Below are 18,534 nucleotides of genomic sequence, written 5' to 3'. Positions count from 1 at the left end.
CTTTGACTAGGGTGGCTGGAGTCGTCAACAATGGTTAGGGCCTTCCTCTGACACCGCCTGGTATAGAGGTCCTGGATGGCAGGAAGTTTGGCCCCGGTGATGTACTGCGCCGTACGCACTACCCTCTGTAGTGCCTTCCGGTCGGAGGCCGAGCAGTTGCCATGCCAGGCAGTGATGCAACCCGTCAGGATGCTCTCGATGGTGCAGCTGTAAAACCATTTGAGGATCTGAGGACCCATGCCAAATCTTTTCAGTATCCTGAGGGGGAATAGGTTTTGTCGTGCCCTCTTCACAACTGTCAACAACTGTTTGTTGATGTGGACGCCAAGGAACTTGAAGATCTCAACCTGCTCCACTATAACCCCGTCGATGAGAATGGGGGCGTGCTCGGTCATCCTTTTCCTGTAGTCCACAATCATCTCTTTTGTCTTGAACACGTTGAGGGAGAGGTTGTTGTCCTGGCACCACACGGTCAGGTCTCTGACCTCCTCCCTATAGGCTGTCTCATTGTTGAACCTATATTAGTAATGATTAATACATTATGAATAAACTATTTACTAATCCCATTATAAATGCTTTATTACGTGGAGTTACAATAAAGGGCTGCCCAAATAAATGTTCATTTACTGTGTGAAAATACATTTGAAGGGATTTGGGAAAAGCAACCATGTAGGCTAAGGTGAAAGTATTTTTACAAAAATGCCCAAAATACCAAGTCATCACTCTCACATTGGCAATTCAATAACACTATGGCTATGACCCTAAGTTGAGGATAAATCCAATCTAGCCAAAACAATGAAATAAAATGTTTGGCCTCGGCTAGAGGCTCATGCTCAAATAGTATGCAACGTTATCATGAGTGGGTGGAGATGTTTCTGCAATCACTCAAGCTTCAAATACATAGCAACAGATGGCCAGTGGTGAAACTGATTGGGGAAGCTGCGATTTACTTCCATTCAATCAGATTGGAATAAAACCGGACTCAACCTTTATGTATTGTTCTTGCGAAATGGAGAAAGAAATACAACATTCATAAACATTGTTGTATTTGGTTGTGGTGCATTCGGAAAGTATTCAGACCCCTTTACTTTTTCTACATTTTGTTACATTAGTCTTATTCTAAAATCGATTAAATCGTTTTTTCCCCTCATCAATATACACACATAGCCCATAATGACAAATTTATTTTAAAAATGTAACTGAAATATTACATTTACACAAGTATTCATATACTCAGTACTTTGTTGAAGCACATTTGGCAGCAATTACAGCCTTGAGTCTTCTTCTGTATGATGCTACAAGCTTGGGGGAGTTTCTCCTATTCTTCTCTGCAGATGCTCTCAAGCTCTGTTGATCATTCCCTCAATCCTGACTCCAAGTCCCTGCTGCTGAAAAACTTCCCAACAGCATGATGCCACCATGCTTCACCGTAGGGATGGTGCCAGGTTTCCTCCAGATGTGACGGTTGGCATTCAGGCCAAGGAGTTCAATCTTGGTTTCATCAGACCAGAGAATCTTGTTTCTCATGGTCTGAGAGTCTTTTAGTTGCCTTTTGGCCAACTCTAACCGGGCTGTCATGTGCCTTTTACTGAGAAGTGGCTTCGGCCTGGCCACTCTACTATAAAGGCCTGATTGGTGGAGTGTGCAGAGATGTTTGAAGGTTCTCCCATCTCCACAGAGGATCTCTGGAGCTCTGTCAGAGTCACCATCTGGTTCTTGGTCACCTCCCTGACCAAGGCCCTTCTCTCCTGATTGCTCAGTTTGGCCGGGCGGCCAGCTCTAGGAAGAGTCTTGGTAGTTCCAAACTTTTTCCAATTGCATTGTGTGTAGATTGATGAGCAACATTCTTTATTTAATTCATTTTAGAATAAGGTCGTAACGTAACAAAATGTGGAAAAAAGGAAGGGGTCTGAATACTTTCCAAAGGCAGTGTGGATACACTCCAGGTGTTACACAATCTCCTGACTTGACATTTACTTCACGTAAAAAAAACACTTGAATGAATATTCTGGTGGAAAAAAATAAACTTCATAAAAACATTCATGTCTATACATCCCGCGCGCACACACACACACTCCAAAATTGCTCATCCTAATATTTCTTAATTCCATTCTTTAATTTTTAGATTTGTGTGTATTGTTGTATATTGTTAGATTATTACTGCACTGTTGGAGCTAGGAACACAAGCATTTTTCTATACCCGCAATAACATCTGCTAAATATGTGCATGCGACCAATACAATTTTATTCGATTTTGATTTGGCAACCATTAACATTTCATATATCTTCTCTCCTGTCATGGGAACCAAGAGTGAGTAATGTTGACTGCATTCAGGATCCATATACAACTCAACAGTGGCAGCAAGAGGACAATCAAGGCATTGCATGTGTCCAAGTGCAGTCATTCACAGAAGACAAAAGGCAAGATACAGGTGATCCACAACTTTTAAATTAATAAAACAAATGAGTTTACAACACTGACCATTCAAATAAAACATCTACAGTAAAAAATGTTTTACATTAAAAAATACACACGTCCATTTCACAAATAACATCAAATGGTTAGATATGTAGTATATACGTCATGTAATAGAATAATGTTTGAAATATAATAATACCCTATGGATATTGTCATACATTAAAAGGTAGAGTGAGCTAAATGACGTTGCCACAAGCCGCACAGATGATATTGTGATGAGCGAGATGCAAGATGCTCTTAGCTGTTGCAGAATTAACTGCTGACTCTACCTTTAAGACTGATGGTCATGAAAGCTGCATGTCATAGGCTACGACAAATCCAAGGCACTCCTCTTTATATTGGGCATGTCCATGTAAGAAACTATGAGGTAAAGACTCGTTTTAAGGCGTAGGAATCAACATTTCCTGCACCACTTATAACAAGAACATCTTCAGGCATTCAAAAACAATTAGGCTACCTGGGGGCAGCGACTAGCCTAGTGGCCAGTAACCGAAAAGTCGCTGGTTCAAATCCCCAAGCTGACTAGGTGAAAAACCTGTCAATGTGCCCTTGAGCAAGGCACTTAACCCTACTTGATCCTGTAAGTCACTCTTGATAAGAGCGTCTGCTAAATGATTCAAATGTAAATGAACATGTACAAAACGGCCTCCATGATCGTGTCAACACATGTGGTTGTTGATGAAATACAATAATACTTATACAAATAATATACACTGCTCAAAAAAATAAAGGGAACACTTAAACAACACAATGTAACTCCAAGTCAATCACACTTCTGTGAAATCAAACTGTCCACTTAGGAAGCAACACTGATTGACAATAAATTTCACATGCTGTTGTGCAAATGGAATAGACAACAGGTGGAAATTATAGGCAATTAGCAAGACACCCCCAATAAAGGAGTGGTTCTGCAGGTGGGGACCACAGACCACTTCTCAGTTCCTATGCTTCCTGGCTGATGTTTTGGTCACTTTTGAATGCTGGCGGTGCTTTCACTCTAGTGGTAGCATGAGACGGAGTCTACAACCCACACAAGTGGCTCAGGTAGTGCAGCTCATCCAGGATGGCACATCAATGCAAGCTGTGGCAAGAAGGTTTGCTGTGTCTGTCAGCGTAGTGTCCAGAGCATGGAGGCGCTACCAGGAGACAGACCAGTACATCAGGAGATGTGGAGGAGGCCGTAGGAGGGCAACAACCCAGCAGCAGGACCGCTACCTCCGCCTTTGTGCAAGGAGGAGCAGGAGAAGCACTGCCAGAGCCCTGCAAAATGACCTCCAGCAGGCCACAAATGTGCATGTGTCTGCTCAAACGGTCAGAAACAGACTCCATGAGGGTGGTATGAGGGCCCGACGTCCACAGGTGGGGGTTGTGCTTACAGCCCAACACCGTGCAGGAAGTTTGGCATTTGCCAGAGAACACCAAGATTGGCAAATTCGCCACTGGCGCCCTGTGCTCTTCACAGATGAAAGCAGGTTCACACTGAGCACGTGACAGACGTGACAGAGTCTGGAGACGCCGTGGAGAACGTTCTGCTGCCTGCAACATCCTCCAGCATGACCGGTTTGGCGGTGGGTCAGTCATGGTGTGGGGTGGCATTTCTTTGGGGGGCCGCACAGCCCTCCATGTGCTCACCAGAGGTAGCCTGACTGCCATTAGGTACCGAGATGAGATCCTCAGACCCCTTGTGAGACCATATGCTGGTGCGGTTGGCCCTGGGTTCCTCCTAATGCAAGACAATGCTAGACCTCATGTGGCTGGAGTGTGTCAGCAGTTCCTGCAAGAGGAAGGCATTGATGCTATGGACTGGCCTGCCCGTTCCCCAGACCTGAATCCAATTGAGCACATCTGGGACATCATTTCTCGCTCCATCCACCAACGCCACGTTGCACCACAGACTGTCCAGAATTGGCGGATGCTTTAGTCCAGGTCTGGGAGGAGATCCCTCAGGAGACCATCCGCCACCTCATCAGGAGCATGCCCAGGCGTTGTAGGGAGGTCATACAGGCACGCCGAGGCCAGACACACTACTGAGCCTCATTTGACTTGTTTTAAGGACATTACATCAAAGTTGGATCAGCCTGTAGTGTGGTTTTCCACTTTAATTTTGAGTGTGACTCCAAATCCAGACCTCCATGGGTTGATAAATTGGATTTCCATTGATTATTTTTGTGTGATTTTGTTGTCAGCACATTCAACTATGTAAAGAAAAAAGTATTTAATAAGATTATTTATTTCATTCAGATCTAGGATGTGTTGTTTAAGTGTTCCCTTTATTTTTTTGAGCAGTATACTTTATACCATGGGTCTCCAACCCTGTTCCTGGAGATCGACCCGATTTCGCTCTAACCCGATTCAGGTGTGCTAGGTTAGGGTTGGAGCGAAAATCCACAGGATGGAAGCTCTCCAGGAACAGGGTTGGAGCGAAATCCACAGGATGAAAGCTCTCCAGGAACAGGGTTGGAGAACCCTGTTTTATACAATACAAATACACTGACTTTCCAAAACAGTAAAAGTGACAATATGTAACTTACATTAAAAGTGTCAATATGTAACTTTATGTGCGACCTGACCAAATTCACATAGAAAAGTGGGTTATAGATCTATCATTCAACTTGAAAACAATCAGTAGATATGTTCTATGCTTTCCATTCTTAAGTTTTATTTTTGCATTGTTTACTTCTGGTTTTGTACACCAGCTTCAAAACAGCTGAAAATACAATATTTTGGGTTATGGAAAATATCTTTCACAGTGGTTTAGATGGTACAATGATTCTCTACACTGTACCATCTTATTTTGTTACATAGATTAAAATTAGATTAAATATTAGAGTTTCATCAAACAGGAAATGGCAGAGTGATTTCTGCATAGCGCAACTTTAACAATACCTTCCTAATATTGAATTGACAGAAAAAAAACTAGAATTGTTGCATCTCGTTATGTTGTTGTCCTCCGGTGGCTAGCTAGCTAGTTAGCTAAAATTGTCCCTTTCCTAAATTAGCCATGGATGGAGATAGGGATTTGCACTTGTGGTTTTACATAAAGATGCACGCTGCCATTTCCTGGTTGTTAAAAGTCTAATAGTTCACCTAATTTCAGTTTATGTGACAAAACAAGCAAGAATAGTGTAGATAATCATTGTACCATCTAAACCGCAGTGAAATATATTTTCCATAACCAAAAATATTTTCAGCTACTTGACGCTGGCGTTCAAAACCGAAAGTAAAAGACACAAAAACCAAACTTAAGACCGGGAAGCATAAAAATTGTGCGCATAGAACAGATCTACCGCTTCTTAAGACTTGATTTCAATGAGAACGACAGCTCTATAAATCCCATTTCTATGTGAATATAGTCTGGATGCCCAAAAAGTTACATAATGCAGCTGTAATTCTCCGTACTGGCCAATGATTATAATGGTGATAATGATCCAACCATTAATTCATACATTGTGCCCCTGGCCTGAGAGGATGGAAGTTCAATATGTAGCTAGACGTAGTAGACTCATGTTAACTAGCTGGCCTGGCTCATTGTTGCCCATGAAAGGAAGTAAAGCTAGCTAGAAAGCATTTTAGCCAGGTACCCTAGGACAACAAAACTAAAAGTGTGTACTGTATGACAGAGTTATAGACCATTTCATCAACATGAAAGAGGATGATGGCATTGGCGTTTCTCTACAAGTAGGGTGAGTAAACATGTTTTTTATACTTGCACGAATGCACGCACACAAACAGAGAGAAAGCAGAACCATGGACAGCCATATCACATTTGGCTTACGTTGATTGGACCAAATCGTTTTTGGTATCTTTTAGTTGTCACTGTATTAGACCAAGCATGAGTGATTTGACTTGATGATGTTGAAATGTTGAAGTAGAAATGGTGCTGGAATAGTGGAGGCAGCTCCTGCTTTCTTTGAGACTTATGGTAACTCTGTGGTTCTAAATCAATAGTTGTTTAGTAAAAAGTCAGAAACATTAACTTGCTTGACTATGCTGTATGTCATATAACTGTTTGCTACATGAAATATGCTTTGTGGACTTCACCGGACAGAGGTTTCTCTCCAGTTTTGTGATGAAACAAAGGTGTGGTTGAATTTATTCTGCCACTATGTCTTCTTACTGTCTCGGCCTTAGGCCTATATATATCACAGTGGCAAGGCATATGAACTAACAGGTTCTAGAGCAAACAACGCAAGTATCACAACACATACAGTAGGTTATAATATGGCTTTTGGGGGGGGGGGGCTTGGCTTCCCAGTGATTTTTACCCATGCACCGCTACTGTAAGCAATTCTATTTAATCTGTCATGTATGCATGCATGACTATAATTCGCTTTGGATAAAAGTGTAATAAGAAAGCAGTATATTTTGTGTCTCCAGCCATGGGGTAGGCCCAGTGTCATCTACAGTCATCACCTTCTATCCACTAGCCAGTCAAAGTATGGGCTCGGTGTCATTCCAATTGACAATGGCATCTTTCCATCTAGGAAAACAAAACACAATAAACAGTCAGAGTGGACTATGGTAAATGCATGCAAATGTTGATATAACTTGAAGAAGTCGCTCTGGATAAGACTGTCTGCTAAATGACTAAAATGTACATACTGTACCATAAAAACATTGTACTACAAATGTTGTTCAAAGTATCACTTGCAATATAAATAGGCAGCATTATACACTGAGTGCACAAAACATTATGAACACCTGCTCTTTCCATGACATGAATCCAGGTGAAAGCTATGATCCATTACTGATGTCACTTGTTAAATCCACTTCAGGGTAGATGAAGGGGAAGAGACAGGTTAAAGAAGGATTTTTAAGACTTGAGACAATTGAGACATGGATTGTGTATGTGTGCAGAGGGTGAATGGGCCGGACAAAAGATTTAAAGTGCCTTTGAACGGCGTATGGTAGTGGGTGTCAGGCGTACCGGTTTGTGTCAAGAACTGCCACGCTGCTGGGTTTTTCACACTAAACAGTTTCCCGTGTGTATCAAGAACAGTCCACCACCCAAAGGACATCCAGCCAACGTGACACAACCGTGGAAAGCATTGGAGTCAACATGGGGTGCAACTCAATATTAGGAGAGTGTTCCTAATGTTTGGTATACTCAGTGTAAATCCTACAATGAGAACACAGTTTTATTTGTCAGGCGCATTTCAAGACACCGAAGGACACTTTACATAAAAGTACATAAAAATGTAATACTAGTGCAATTACAATCAAGCGAAGTGGTTCAAGCTAACATTATGGAAATGTTTTAGGATGGTAATATCATGGATTATCTAGCTATTTTATGACCCCTTTAGGTATATAAAAAAAAAGATAAATAAAAACATTTGATAACATATTGAATTGGGCCTTTATACTATAGCCCACAGAAATGCATTGAGTAACATTCATAAATGGCAAAAATGACAGTCCAAAAATAAGTGTCTGTCCTATATCTAGGAGATATAAAAAAGCACAGGAAGTATAGATATACTTTTTTTTACACATATTTAAACACTTTTTTGGGAGTAGGCACAAAACTAAGCTCCATACTTCTATTCATTTTTTTTAATCCAGTACTGGTTACCTTCAGACAAGTCACTAGCATAAACTGATGGGTTTTGATGGGAATGATTTTATTATATTACTTATATTTAAGCACCGGCGGCTTTAATGCATGTTTGAACAAGAAAAATGAACTGACTCACTTGGTCCGTATACAGTGTTCAAGAGGAGGAATGAGATCAGTGTCGATACCTTGGCAGCCAGCAGATATTCCTGAGGTACCTAAAGCTGGACATAAATACAAGAATACAAACTCTTCATGAGGAACATTAACTTGATATTAACTTATGATTAGCACTGAAAGTCATTCATTTTCAAGTGAAATACATACGAGTGATACGTGAGATGAATGAATAGGGCCTGATCATTTCACATCAATAACAGAGTTACCCAAATAGCTACAGTACATAAGGGATGCATCTGTGTCTAGTTCTCTAGCAGATTAAACCAACCCAGATCATCATCATCAGTGTTCCATACGTACAGACAGTTAGGCAGATTTCCTCCTGCTGATTGGCGAGGCCGTCGTAGTAGTACAGGTCAAACTCCCCGATCACACACTGGTCACTCAGCAGCTCCTGCACACCAAAGAGCACGCTGAAATGGCTCTCGCTGCACACCACCCAGATAGGGAACTTGGGAGTCTTCAGGTTGGAACCAACCTTCAAAATGTATCAAACCATACATGATCATTAGAAACAAAAGGTATCTGGAAATAGAGCGTCTTGGTTGAGTGTAGACATTGGCTGAGTCAAAAAGAGTTGACTAAAATATGCATTGTTGGTTAGTGTTTCTCTATGCTGCACATGTTACTAGCTAACTAGTTAGTTACGGTTCTAAAATAGTGCAGAAAGATTAATTAAAAAAGGCACAATCTGTAATATTTTAGGGCTGTTTCAACAGATAAGTGCATCCCAAAAAGCACCCTATTCCATTTATAGTGCTCTACCTTTAACCATGATCCATAGGCTTACGGTCAAAAGTAGTGCACTATATAGGGAATAGGATTCCATTTGGGACACATATGATGTGTCATGTAACCATGTGTTTTTACCTTGCATATATTATAATGTTCAAATAAGGACAGCAGTCCAATGTCACTGCGACCTCTTATTCCCTTGAGAAGGGTCAGGTTTCCATTGCCTGAATCCAGCTCCATATTGTTGTTGAAGACATTGGACACAGCCTGTCCACACAGCAATAAATTGACCAGCTCCTATGGAAGAATAATAATAATAATAAAACCAAAATAAATGTCAGGGTGGATTATGTTTAAATTCATACAGTATAACGTAATACACTATATACCCAGCAGTATGTGAACACCCCTTCAAATTAGTGGATTCGGCTATTTCAGCCACACACGTTGCTGACAAGTGTATAAAATACAGCACACAGCCATGCAATCTCCATAGACAAACCATGGCAGTAGAATGGCCTTACTGAAGAGCTCAGTGATTTTCAACGTGGCACCGTCATAGGATGCTACCTTTCCAACAAGTCAGATCGTAAAATTAGAGCTGCCCCGGTCAACTGTAAGTGCTGTTATTGTAAAATGTGAATGTCTAGGAGCAACAACGGCTCAACCGCGAAGTGGTAGTCCACACAAGCTCACAGGACGGGACCGCTGAGTGCTGAAGCTCGTAAAAATTGTCTGTCCTCGGATGCAACACTCACAACAAAGTTCCAAACTGCCTCTGGTAGCAAAATCAGCACAAGAACTGCTCGTCAGGAGCTTCATGAATTGGGTTTCCATAGCCGAGCAGCCGCACACAAGCCTAAGATCACCATACGTAATGCAAAGAGTTGGCTGGAATTGCGTACAGTTCGCCGCCATTGGACTCTGAAGCAGTGGAAAAGCGTACTCTGGAGTGATGAATCACGATTTGGGTGATGCCAGGAGAATGCTACGTGCCCGAATGCATGGTGCCAACTGTAAAGTTTGGTGGAGGAGAAATAATGGTCTGGGGCTGTTTTTCATGGTTCGGGCTACGCCCCTTGGTTCCAGTGAAGGGAAATCTTATTTCTCCAGCATACAATGACATTCTAGACGATTCTGTGCTTCCAACTTTGTGGCAACAGTTTGTGGAAGGCCCTTTCCTGTTTCAGCATGAGAATGCCACCATGTACAAAGCGAGGTCCATACAGAAATGGTTTGTCAAGATTGGTTTGGAAGAACTTGACTGGCCTGCACAGATCCCTGACCTCAACCTCAATCGAACACCTTTGGGATGAATTAGAACGCCGACTACGAGACAGGCCTAATCGCCCAACATCAGTGCCAGACCTCGTTAACCTCGAGGACCCCTTCGAGATAAAATCCCGTTAACGGGATTGGTTGGACAACAACCAGTGAGATAGCACGGCGCGAAATTAAAAAAATTATAATCTCAAAATTAAAATTCAAGTATTATACGGCATTTTAAAGATACTCTACTCATAAATCCAATCACATTGTCCGATTTCAAAAAGGCTTTACGGTGAAAGCAAAACATTAGATTATTTTAGGATAGCACCTTAGCAAAAAAAAAAAAAGCAATTTTCCAAGCACGGATAGCCGTCACAAAGCCAGATATACAGCTAAAATTAAGCACTAACCTTTGACAATCTTCATCAGATGACACTCCTAGGACATCATGTTAGACAATACATGCATTTTTTGTTCGATCAAGTTCATATTTATATCCAAAAACCCAATTTTTACATTGGCGCGTGACATTCAGAAAATACTGCCTCCCCATGTCTGGAGGAAACCTGGCATATTCCCTACGATGATTCATGTTGGTGGCAGCATCATGCTGTGGGGATGTTTTTCTCTGGCAGGGACTGGGAGTCTAGTCAGGATCGAGGGAAAGATGAACGGAGCAAAGTACCGAGAGATCTTTGATGAAAACCTGCTCCAGAGTGCTCAGGATCTGCAGAGAATGGGAGAAACTCCCCAAATACAGGTGTGCCAAGCTTGTAGCTTCATACCCAAGAAGACACGAGGCTGTAATCGCTGCCAAAGGTGCATTAACAAAGTACTGAGTAAAGGGTCTGAATACTTATGTAAATGTAATATTTCTTTTTTTTATTTGTAATACATTTCTAAAAACCTGTTTTTGCTTTGTCATTATGGGGTAATGTGTGTAGATTGATGAAGAAAAAAAAATATTTAATCAATTTTAGACTAAGCCTGTAACGTAACAAAATGTAGAAAAAGTAATGGGGTCTGAAAACTTTCCGAATGCACTGTACATTATTTAGGGCTGGGAATTGCCAGTGACCTCACGATACAATAATATCACAATACTTACAGTTGAAGTCGAAGTTTACATACACATAGGTTGGAGTCTTTGAAACTTGTTTTTCAACCACTCCACAAATTTCTTGTTAACAAACTATACTTTTGGCAAGTCGGTTAGGACATCTACTTTGTGCATGACACAAGTAATTTTTCCAACAATTGTTTACAGACAGATTAGTTCACTTATTATTCACTGTATCACAATAACAGTGGGTCAGAAGTTTAAATACACTAAGTTGACTGTGCCTTTAAACAGCTTGGAAAATTCCAGAAAATTATGTTATGGATTTAGGAGCTTCTGATAAGCTAATTAACATAATTTGAGTCAATTGGAGGTGTACCTGTGGATGTACTTCAAGGCCTACCTTCAAACTCAGTGCCTCTTTGCTGAACATCATCGGAAAATCATAAGAAATCAGCCAAGACCGCAGAAAAAAAATTGTAGACCTCTTCAAGTCTGGTTCATTCTTGGAAGCAATTTCCAAACGCCTGAAGGTACCACGTTCATCTGTACAAAGAATAGTACACAAGTATAAACACCATGGAACCACGCAGCCGTCATAACGCTCAGGAAGAAGATGCGTTCTGTCTCCTAGAGATGAACGTACTTTGGTGCGAAAAGTGCAAATCCATCCCAGAACAACAGCAAACGACCTTGTGAAGATGCTGGAGGTACAAATAGGTACAAAAGTAAAACGAGTCCTACATCGACATAACCTGAAAGGCCGCGCAGCAAGGAAGAAGCCACTGCTCCAAAACCACCATAAAAAAGCCAACCTGCGGTTTGCAACTGCACATGGGGACAAAGATTGTACTTTTTGGAGAAATGTCCTCTGGTCTGATGAAACAAAAATAGAACTGTTTGGCCATAATGACCATCGTTATGTTTGGAGGAAAAAGGGGGAGGCTTGCAAGCCGAAGAACACCATCCCAACCGTGAAGCACAGGGGTGGCAGCATCATGTTGTGGGGGTGCTTTGCTGCAGGAGGGACTGGTGCACTTCACAAAATAGATGGCATCATGATTATGAGCCACAATTATGTGGATATAGGTGTTGTTACACATGGTCTGCCACTGCGAGGACGATCAGCTGTCCATCCTGTCTCCCTGTAGCGCTGTCTTAGGCGTCTCACAGTACGGACATTGCAATTTATTGCCCTGGCCACATCTGCAGTCCTCATGCCTCCTTGCAGCATGCATAAGGCACGTTCACGCAGATGAGCAGGGACCCTGGGCATCTTTCTTTTGGTGTTTTTCAGAGTCAGTAGAAAGGCCTCTTTAGTGTCGTAAGTTTTCATAACTGTGACCTTAATTGCCTACCGTCTGTAAGCTGTTAGTGTCTTAACGACCGTTCCACAGGTGCATGTTCATTAATTGTTTATGGTTCATTGAACAAGCATGGGAAACAGTGTTAAACCCTTTACAATGAAGATCTGTGAAGTTATTTGGATTTTTATGAATTATCTTTGAAAGACAGGGTCCTGAAAAAGGGACGTTTCTTTTTTTGCTGAGTTTATATGTCTGCTGAGAGCCATGAGAAAACGCATTTGAGATAAAAGTGCTGATGTTGGCTCACCATTTAAAAAGAAGATGGAGAACATGAGAAATACCAGAGTTTTGGCGCAGCTCCAGCCGACTATCCCTAGCTAACGTGAACTTTTTAAAATGTATTACTAATCGATACTTGGATTAACAGTATTGATATTAAATCAAGAAAAAATAATATCGATTTTTTTCTCCATTACTAATATTATTCCCCATGAGCAAAACCACATTGTCCAAGATTAATTCAAAAGAGCTATTGGTGAATTTGAAGAGTGTCTTTCAACAGAATTGGAGAAAACATATTGATTTCTACTTGGCATAGTGCTATGTTTTTGGTGGCCTACTTAGAGTGCATCCCAATTATTATTGTTTTAAACGTAACCTTTATTTAACCAGGCAAGTCAACAAATTCTTATTTACAATGACAACCTACACTAGCCAAACCCGGACGACGCTGGGCCAATTGTGCACCATCCTATGGGACTCCCAATCACGGCCGGTTGTGATACAGCCTGGATTTGAACCAGTGGGTGTCCGTAGTGACGCCTCTAGCACTGAGATGCAGTGCCTTAGACCGCTGTGCCACTCAGGTGCCCAAATAATACCCTATTCCCTACATAGTGCACTATACAGGGGATATGGTGCCATTTGACGCTACCTGTGTGCAGTAGCCATGGGCTCCGATGAGTGTGGTGTTGGGGACATCCATATCCTCTCTAACCCTGAGGAAAAGGGGGAACAGGATCACAACAGCTACTTTATATGGCATGCATGCATTTTCTGTCTGTTCATATGTGTTGAATGTACACTACCATCGTACCGGTCAATAGATCTGGAGAGAATAGCAGAGATGGTGAGCAATATACACCCTAAGGCTCCCGACTCAAACTACAAAGAAAGAAATCACCAGTTTAGTCAAGTGTGAGAAAAAGAATCAAACAGAAATATCTAACCGAAACCCTCAAAGTAGACGAGTGCATGCTTTGGCATTTGACATGGGCACATAAGGATATTGACCATATAATACATATAGAGTAATCTCACCTGTTGAATATGCTGTTCCACAAGCAACTGAAGGTCCTTTAGATTGTCAACATCAATACATGTAATCTACAACAAAAGAGTTTTAGGAAAGACGTTTGTCCAAATTGCATCAAAGATATGAAGAACCTCATCCTCAAACCTAGTTCATAACTGATGGTCACATAATATAGATATCTGGGAACAACAATAGTGTAATTGGATTAGAGTAAATGTTTTAAAATGTTAGCATTTCTCCTAGAAAAACACACTGTCTACATACTGTACAGTAGATGGCTGAAGCTAAGCAGGGTTGGTCCTGGTCAGTCCCTGGATGGGAGACCAGATGCTGTCTAACACCCCCCTTCCTCTGGTCTAAAATAAAATATCCCAATGCCCCAGGGCAGTGATTGGGGACATTGACGTGGAGAGTGCCGTCTTTCGGATGGGACGTTAAACTGGTGTCCTTACTTTCTGTGGTCACTAAGGATCCCATTGCAGAGTAGGGGTTTTAATCCCGGTGTCCTGGCTAAATTCCCAATCTGGCCCTCATACCATTATGGCCACCTAATCATCCCCAGCTTACAATTGGCTCATTCATCCCCCCTCCTCTCCCCTGTAACTATTCCCCAGGTCGTTGCTAAAATAAGGATCATAAATAGATGACAAGAGGGTAGAGACTCTCTCTAACATTACTTTACCTTTTCTAGAACTCCTTCAGATCTATGGTGTCCTGTAGGGGTGAAATGATTTCTTCCTGATGTTCTGCAAGACAACATTGGTAACGGAAAGGTTTATAAAAGGATAACCTTGGCTTACACCTTTTAAAACAAGGGTAGTATTCATTTGTGCACACCGTACCAAAAAATGTTGCAACGGAAAACAAGGGTTTCTTATTGGACAAGTTTGGGTTGTCCCTCCGTTTTCTGCCTAGTGAATATGACCCTGTATTTTCATGTTGACATTCTCTATAAAGTGATTTTGATTCTGCTGGCTAGATCCCAACAAGGAACAGAGAGAGTTTCACTTACATGGCGATGGTGGCTTTTTTCCCCTCCCCAGCCCTCCACAGGATCTCAGCAGTGGCTAACGTGAGGCACTTTGTTCTCACAGCATCAGAGGGTCTTAATCTCCTGGTGACAAAATCCCATGTGAAGTCAATGGAAGTCATCTGAAGTCAAGACGGAATTAAATACTGAAACTTACAGAATTTTCCATGACTTAATACTCACTGATGTAAATCAAGAAAGCACTCATTGATGTGAATTAATGGTTTGTGAAGAACATTTAATTTCTCATAATAAAGACTGCGTCACAAATGGCACCCTATTCCTGATATAGTGTACTACATTTGACCAGAGCCATTTGGGCCCTGGCCTAAACTAGTGCACTAAATATGGAATAGGATGCATTTTGGGACACAGCCTGGTACATGTGGGCTATCTGACAGAGAAACATGAATGAATGCTGTGCTTACTGGTGCCCTGCGTCACTGCCGGTCCCCTCAAATAGAAGTTTCTGCAGAATACAAGCCTGGACTGAAGCCAGAACTCCACAAGGACCACCCTGGAAAGTCAATACAGTGACATTGCTAAATTACATGACCATACACCTGAACATAACCAATATTATCATGATTAGAATGATTTGTTCCAAGGGATAGAGCTCTAGAGCCTAAATGCATCCCAAATGGCACCCTATTCCCTACATAGTGCACTACTTTTGACCAGGGCCCCAGGTGTATTGGTCCTACCTTCTTCTGAACAAGCCCATATCTCAGATCAGGTGCATCAGAGAAAGTGAAACTCTGACTCCTCCATTCAGCACTGAAACAACTGGTGCTGGAGCCAAGGATGAGCTCTTTCAGGGCCTGGTAAAAACACACAGACATCACAGGACATCACAGCATTTTAACTCAAACCAGGCAAAATATCTGAGCTCCAGTAATCATGGCTGAGTCCCAAATGGCACCCTATTCCCTATACAGTGCACTACTTTTAATTCACGGAGTGCCCCATTCCAACTCATTCCACGGAGGGCCTAGTGTCGGCCCTCCTTGGAAAGAGTTTGACACATCTAAAAACCTACAATGGCAGTATGCTGGTCCATGGGTTGACTATCAGAAGTGGTTTGAGGCAAACTGGAGAAGTGGCAGGGCACTCTGGAGAGCTCACGCAACTCCTCATCATCATCAATGTCATCTGCAACAAAATACATGGTCCATGTCATCCAATACTGCAAAAGAGGTGTCATAATGATAACAATTATAGACATTGAGTGAATGTTGCATTCAGCTTGATAAAATGTAATAATTACCCAAAATCATCTCCGACATGTGCAGATCAACATTTTGATTGGTCATTGACTTTGTTCTAAAAAAAATATAGATCAATAAAATAAATATACATTAAATTAGGTTACAGTAGGTTACAGTAAGAAATTAGGTTACAGTAAGAAATCCGAAATTCCCTAGTCAGTAAAAAGGTTGAAGGAAACTAAAATCTACTTACTTGCTGGTCTTGTGCTTGTCTTTTCCTACTCTCTCAAACCCATAGCCATCTTCATCAAATCCTTTCCCCAGTGTGCTGCGCCGCGGCTGTTGGCTTTCTCTCATGGGGTCAGCAGTGGAGAGCTCTGTCAACCCTTTAACCATTCTCTGTGACTGGACAGTAGTCAACAGAGGCCCATCTCTGATGTTTTTCTGGTTTTCATCATTTGCCAGAAGAAGATTAGGGCCTCCCAACCGTCGAGTCTGACGTTTTCTATTCGATTCCTTAGAGAGAACAGAATTCACATCACCAAATAAGGGAACAAAGCGAGCTGTTCATTTGTATGTATCACAAGAGTCAGCTTAGTAAAGATCTTGTATCCATGATTATGAATATAACATCTATCATCACAATACAGGGATCTGAGCTTGTCCAATAAAAAAATACACTCATTTTCATTTTACGTTGAGAAGTGTTTTACTACAGTGTGTATGAATGAATATGACACAAGTTTCATTGAGTCAAACACTATACCTGGGGGGAACTAGCTATGGGACCTGCCATCATGCCTCGTCTGAGGCGGCTTGTTTTGTTCTTATGAGTACTCTCTGTGGTGACGACCGTGTTTTTGTCTGAAAAGGATTCCCTTTTAGCGGCGCTGTCATTGTCTAGGAAGGAGGGTACAGGCTGTCGGTCCTGTTGGCCCTCTGAGGAAAGGCTATGGCTCCAGAAACTTCTCTGGGTAGTTGTAGAGGGAGTATCTGACACTTCTAATGATGATAATGTACCATGAGGTGGACAGACAACTTCTGAAAGTGACCTGGAACAGAAATAATTCACAATACACATCAAAACAAGCCTTTTGAAAATAACCTGACATGAGTCATAGTTAGATGATTCTGATGAAAACCTTGACATGTCAGTTTGGTTGAAGATAAATCCAGTAGTGTTCTCTTCTGCCCTGCTGTGGTCATACACTGACTTTGTCACCAACTTCTGTGTAGTTGATACGGTCTGGATGACATCACTGTTGAAGCCTGGCCTGTCCTCTTTATGTCCTTCAATGTGATGTCTTACAATGACTTCCAACATTGATTTCAGGGGACAGTCTTGGGCCTATCACGAAAACATAACAAGCAGCTGTGTGTTAATATATGAACGCTGGGGCACTTTCAATGCATTCAAACTCATCTGCCTCTTCTTTGATTAGGCTACCTTGTTTCTTTTATATAGACCTTCCAAGTGAAGAATTTGTCGCAGATCGGATCTATTGTTGATGCTGGCATCTGTGCGGGGATGCTCTTCATCCATGCAGGCAATCGTTCTCTTGAGTCCCTGTAGTGTGTGCAGGTAAACAAACATTGACTTAGCCTGTACCACACTCAGGCTAGCTAGCGAAATGTAACGTTTGCTACCTGTAAGGTATAGCTAACGTAAAGTTAAAACATCCTCAAAACATCAAAGATGATATCAATACGTTGAACTGACTTCAAGTTGTTACTAATAATGCTACGTTAATGTCAAATATCTGTGTTAATGTTCTCTGTCTGAAAGAACGTCTTTACCATCACAGATTGAACGGTGGTGTTTTCTACTGTAGCTAACGTTAGTACTCAGCCAGTCTAGCCAGCTGAAAGATAGCGTTTGCATTTTATTCCAATTTCAAATGTGCACAGCACTCCACCTACCTTCCGACTGAGAAATTCCCGCACAAGCGATGCAGCAACTTCTTCTACTCGTACAACCATAACTTGTGGCATGAACGACAAATTCCCCCACAAAAAAAGTATATTTAGCCAGTTAGCTACCTAACCAGCTAGCGACAGGCTACATACAACACAGTATCACAGATAGAACAACGATAATAACTGACAGTATGGTCTGTTTCTATGGTTACAGTGCATGCGTGTTGCTGGGGTAAGAGAGGCTTCGTCATGCATCCTGCTTCCGCTTCTTCTTCTGCTTCAATGTTTTATGGCAGACTATACCTATTGGTGTATTGCTGCCACCTACTGTAACGGGGGGCGGTTCATTCATCGACAGTATTCCTTGCAATGCCTCTGCAGAAAAGTCCCTGAGTCCCAAAAAACGCTCAGCCACACTCACAATGATGCTTATTTTCTAAAATGTCCTCTCTGTTTGCTCTGTGCAGTTGATAACCA

At 41.7% G+C, this 18,534-nt stretch overlaps 1 protein-coding gene across 2 annotated transcripts; it reads right to left on the bottom strand.

The window, feature by feature from the left end:
* Window positions 1-6,757: 6,757 nt before the first annotated feature.
* mindy4 (MINDY lysine 48 deubiquitinase 4) lies at window positions 6,758-18,275 on the bottom strand. Of its 2 annotated transcripts, none has more exons than XM_029695595.1 (18): window positions 18,061-18,275; window positions 17,588-17,707; window positions 17,283-17,488; window positions 16,907-17,192; window positions 16,394-16,656; window positions 16,200-16,255; window positions 15,972-16,084; window positions 15,637-15,753; window positions 15,361-15,449; window positions 14,915-15,016; window positions 14,585-14,648; window positions 13,908-13,973; window positions 13,684-13,751; window positions 13,522-13,585; window positions 9,087-9,248; window positions 8,517-8,694; window positions 8,176-8,260; window positions 6,758-6,959 (listed from the first exon to the last, which is right to left on the bottom strand). In XM_029695595.1, the coding sequence occupies exons 1-18, from the start codon at window positions 18,130-18,132 to the stop codon at window positions 6,911-6,913; spliced, it is 2,160 nt and encodes a 719-aa protein (XP_029551455.1). In that variant the 5' UTR covers window positions 18,133-18,275; the 3' UTR covers window positions 6,758-6,910. The 2 variants fall into 2 exon arrangements, with proteins under 2 accessions (XP_029551455.1, XP_029551456.1); XM_029695596.1 differs by having other exon boundaries at window positions 17,355-17,488.
* Between the last annotated feature and the right edge of the window lie 259 nt (window positions 18,276-18,534).

The sequence above is a fragment of the Salmo trutta genome, chromosome 17, assembly GCF_901001165.1.
Source record: "Salmo trutta chromosome 17, fSalTru1.1, whole genome shotgun sequence".
Lineage (NCBI taxonomy): Eukaryota > Metazoa > Chordata > Actinopteri > Salmoniformes > Salmonidae > Salmo > Salmo trutta.
The sequence above is the reverse complement of the archived record's forward strand: the minus strand, read 5'-3'. Positions and strand labels throughout refer to the sequence as shown.

Bases quoted from the DNA above. Each gene is read 5' to 3' on its own strand.
- mindy4 (XM_029695595.1), bottom strand. From the start codon at position 18,132: ATGCCACAAGTTATGGTTGTACGAGTAGAAGAAGTTGCTGCATCGCTT. The intron at 16,085-16,199 runs GTAATTATTACA...ATTTTGTTGCAG, and splicing joins CATGTCGGAGATGATTTTGG to ATGACATTGATGATGATGAG. The intron at 13,586-13,683 runs GTACGATGGTAG...CCTTTTCCTCAG, and splicing joins CTCTCCAGATCTATTGACCG to GGTTAGAGAGGATATGGATG.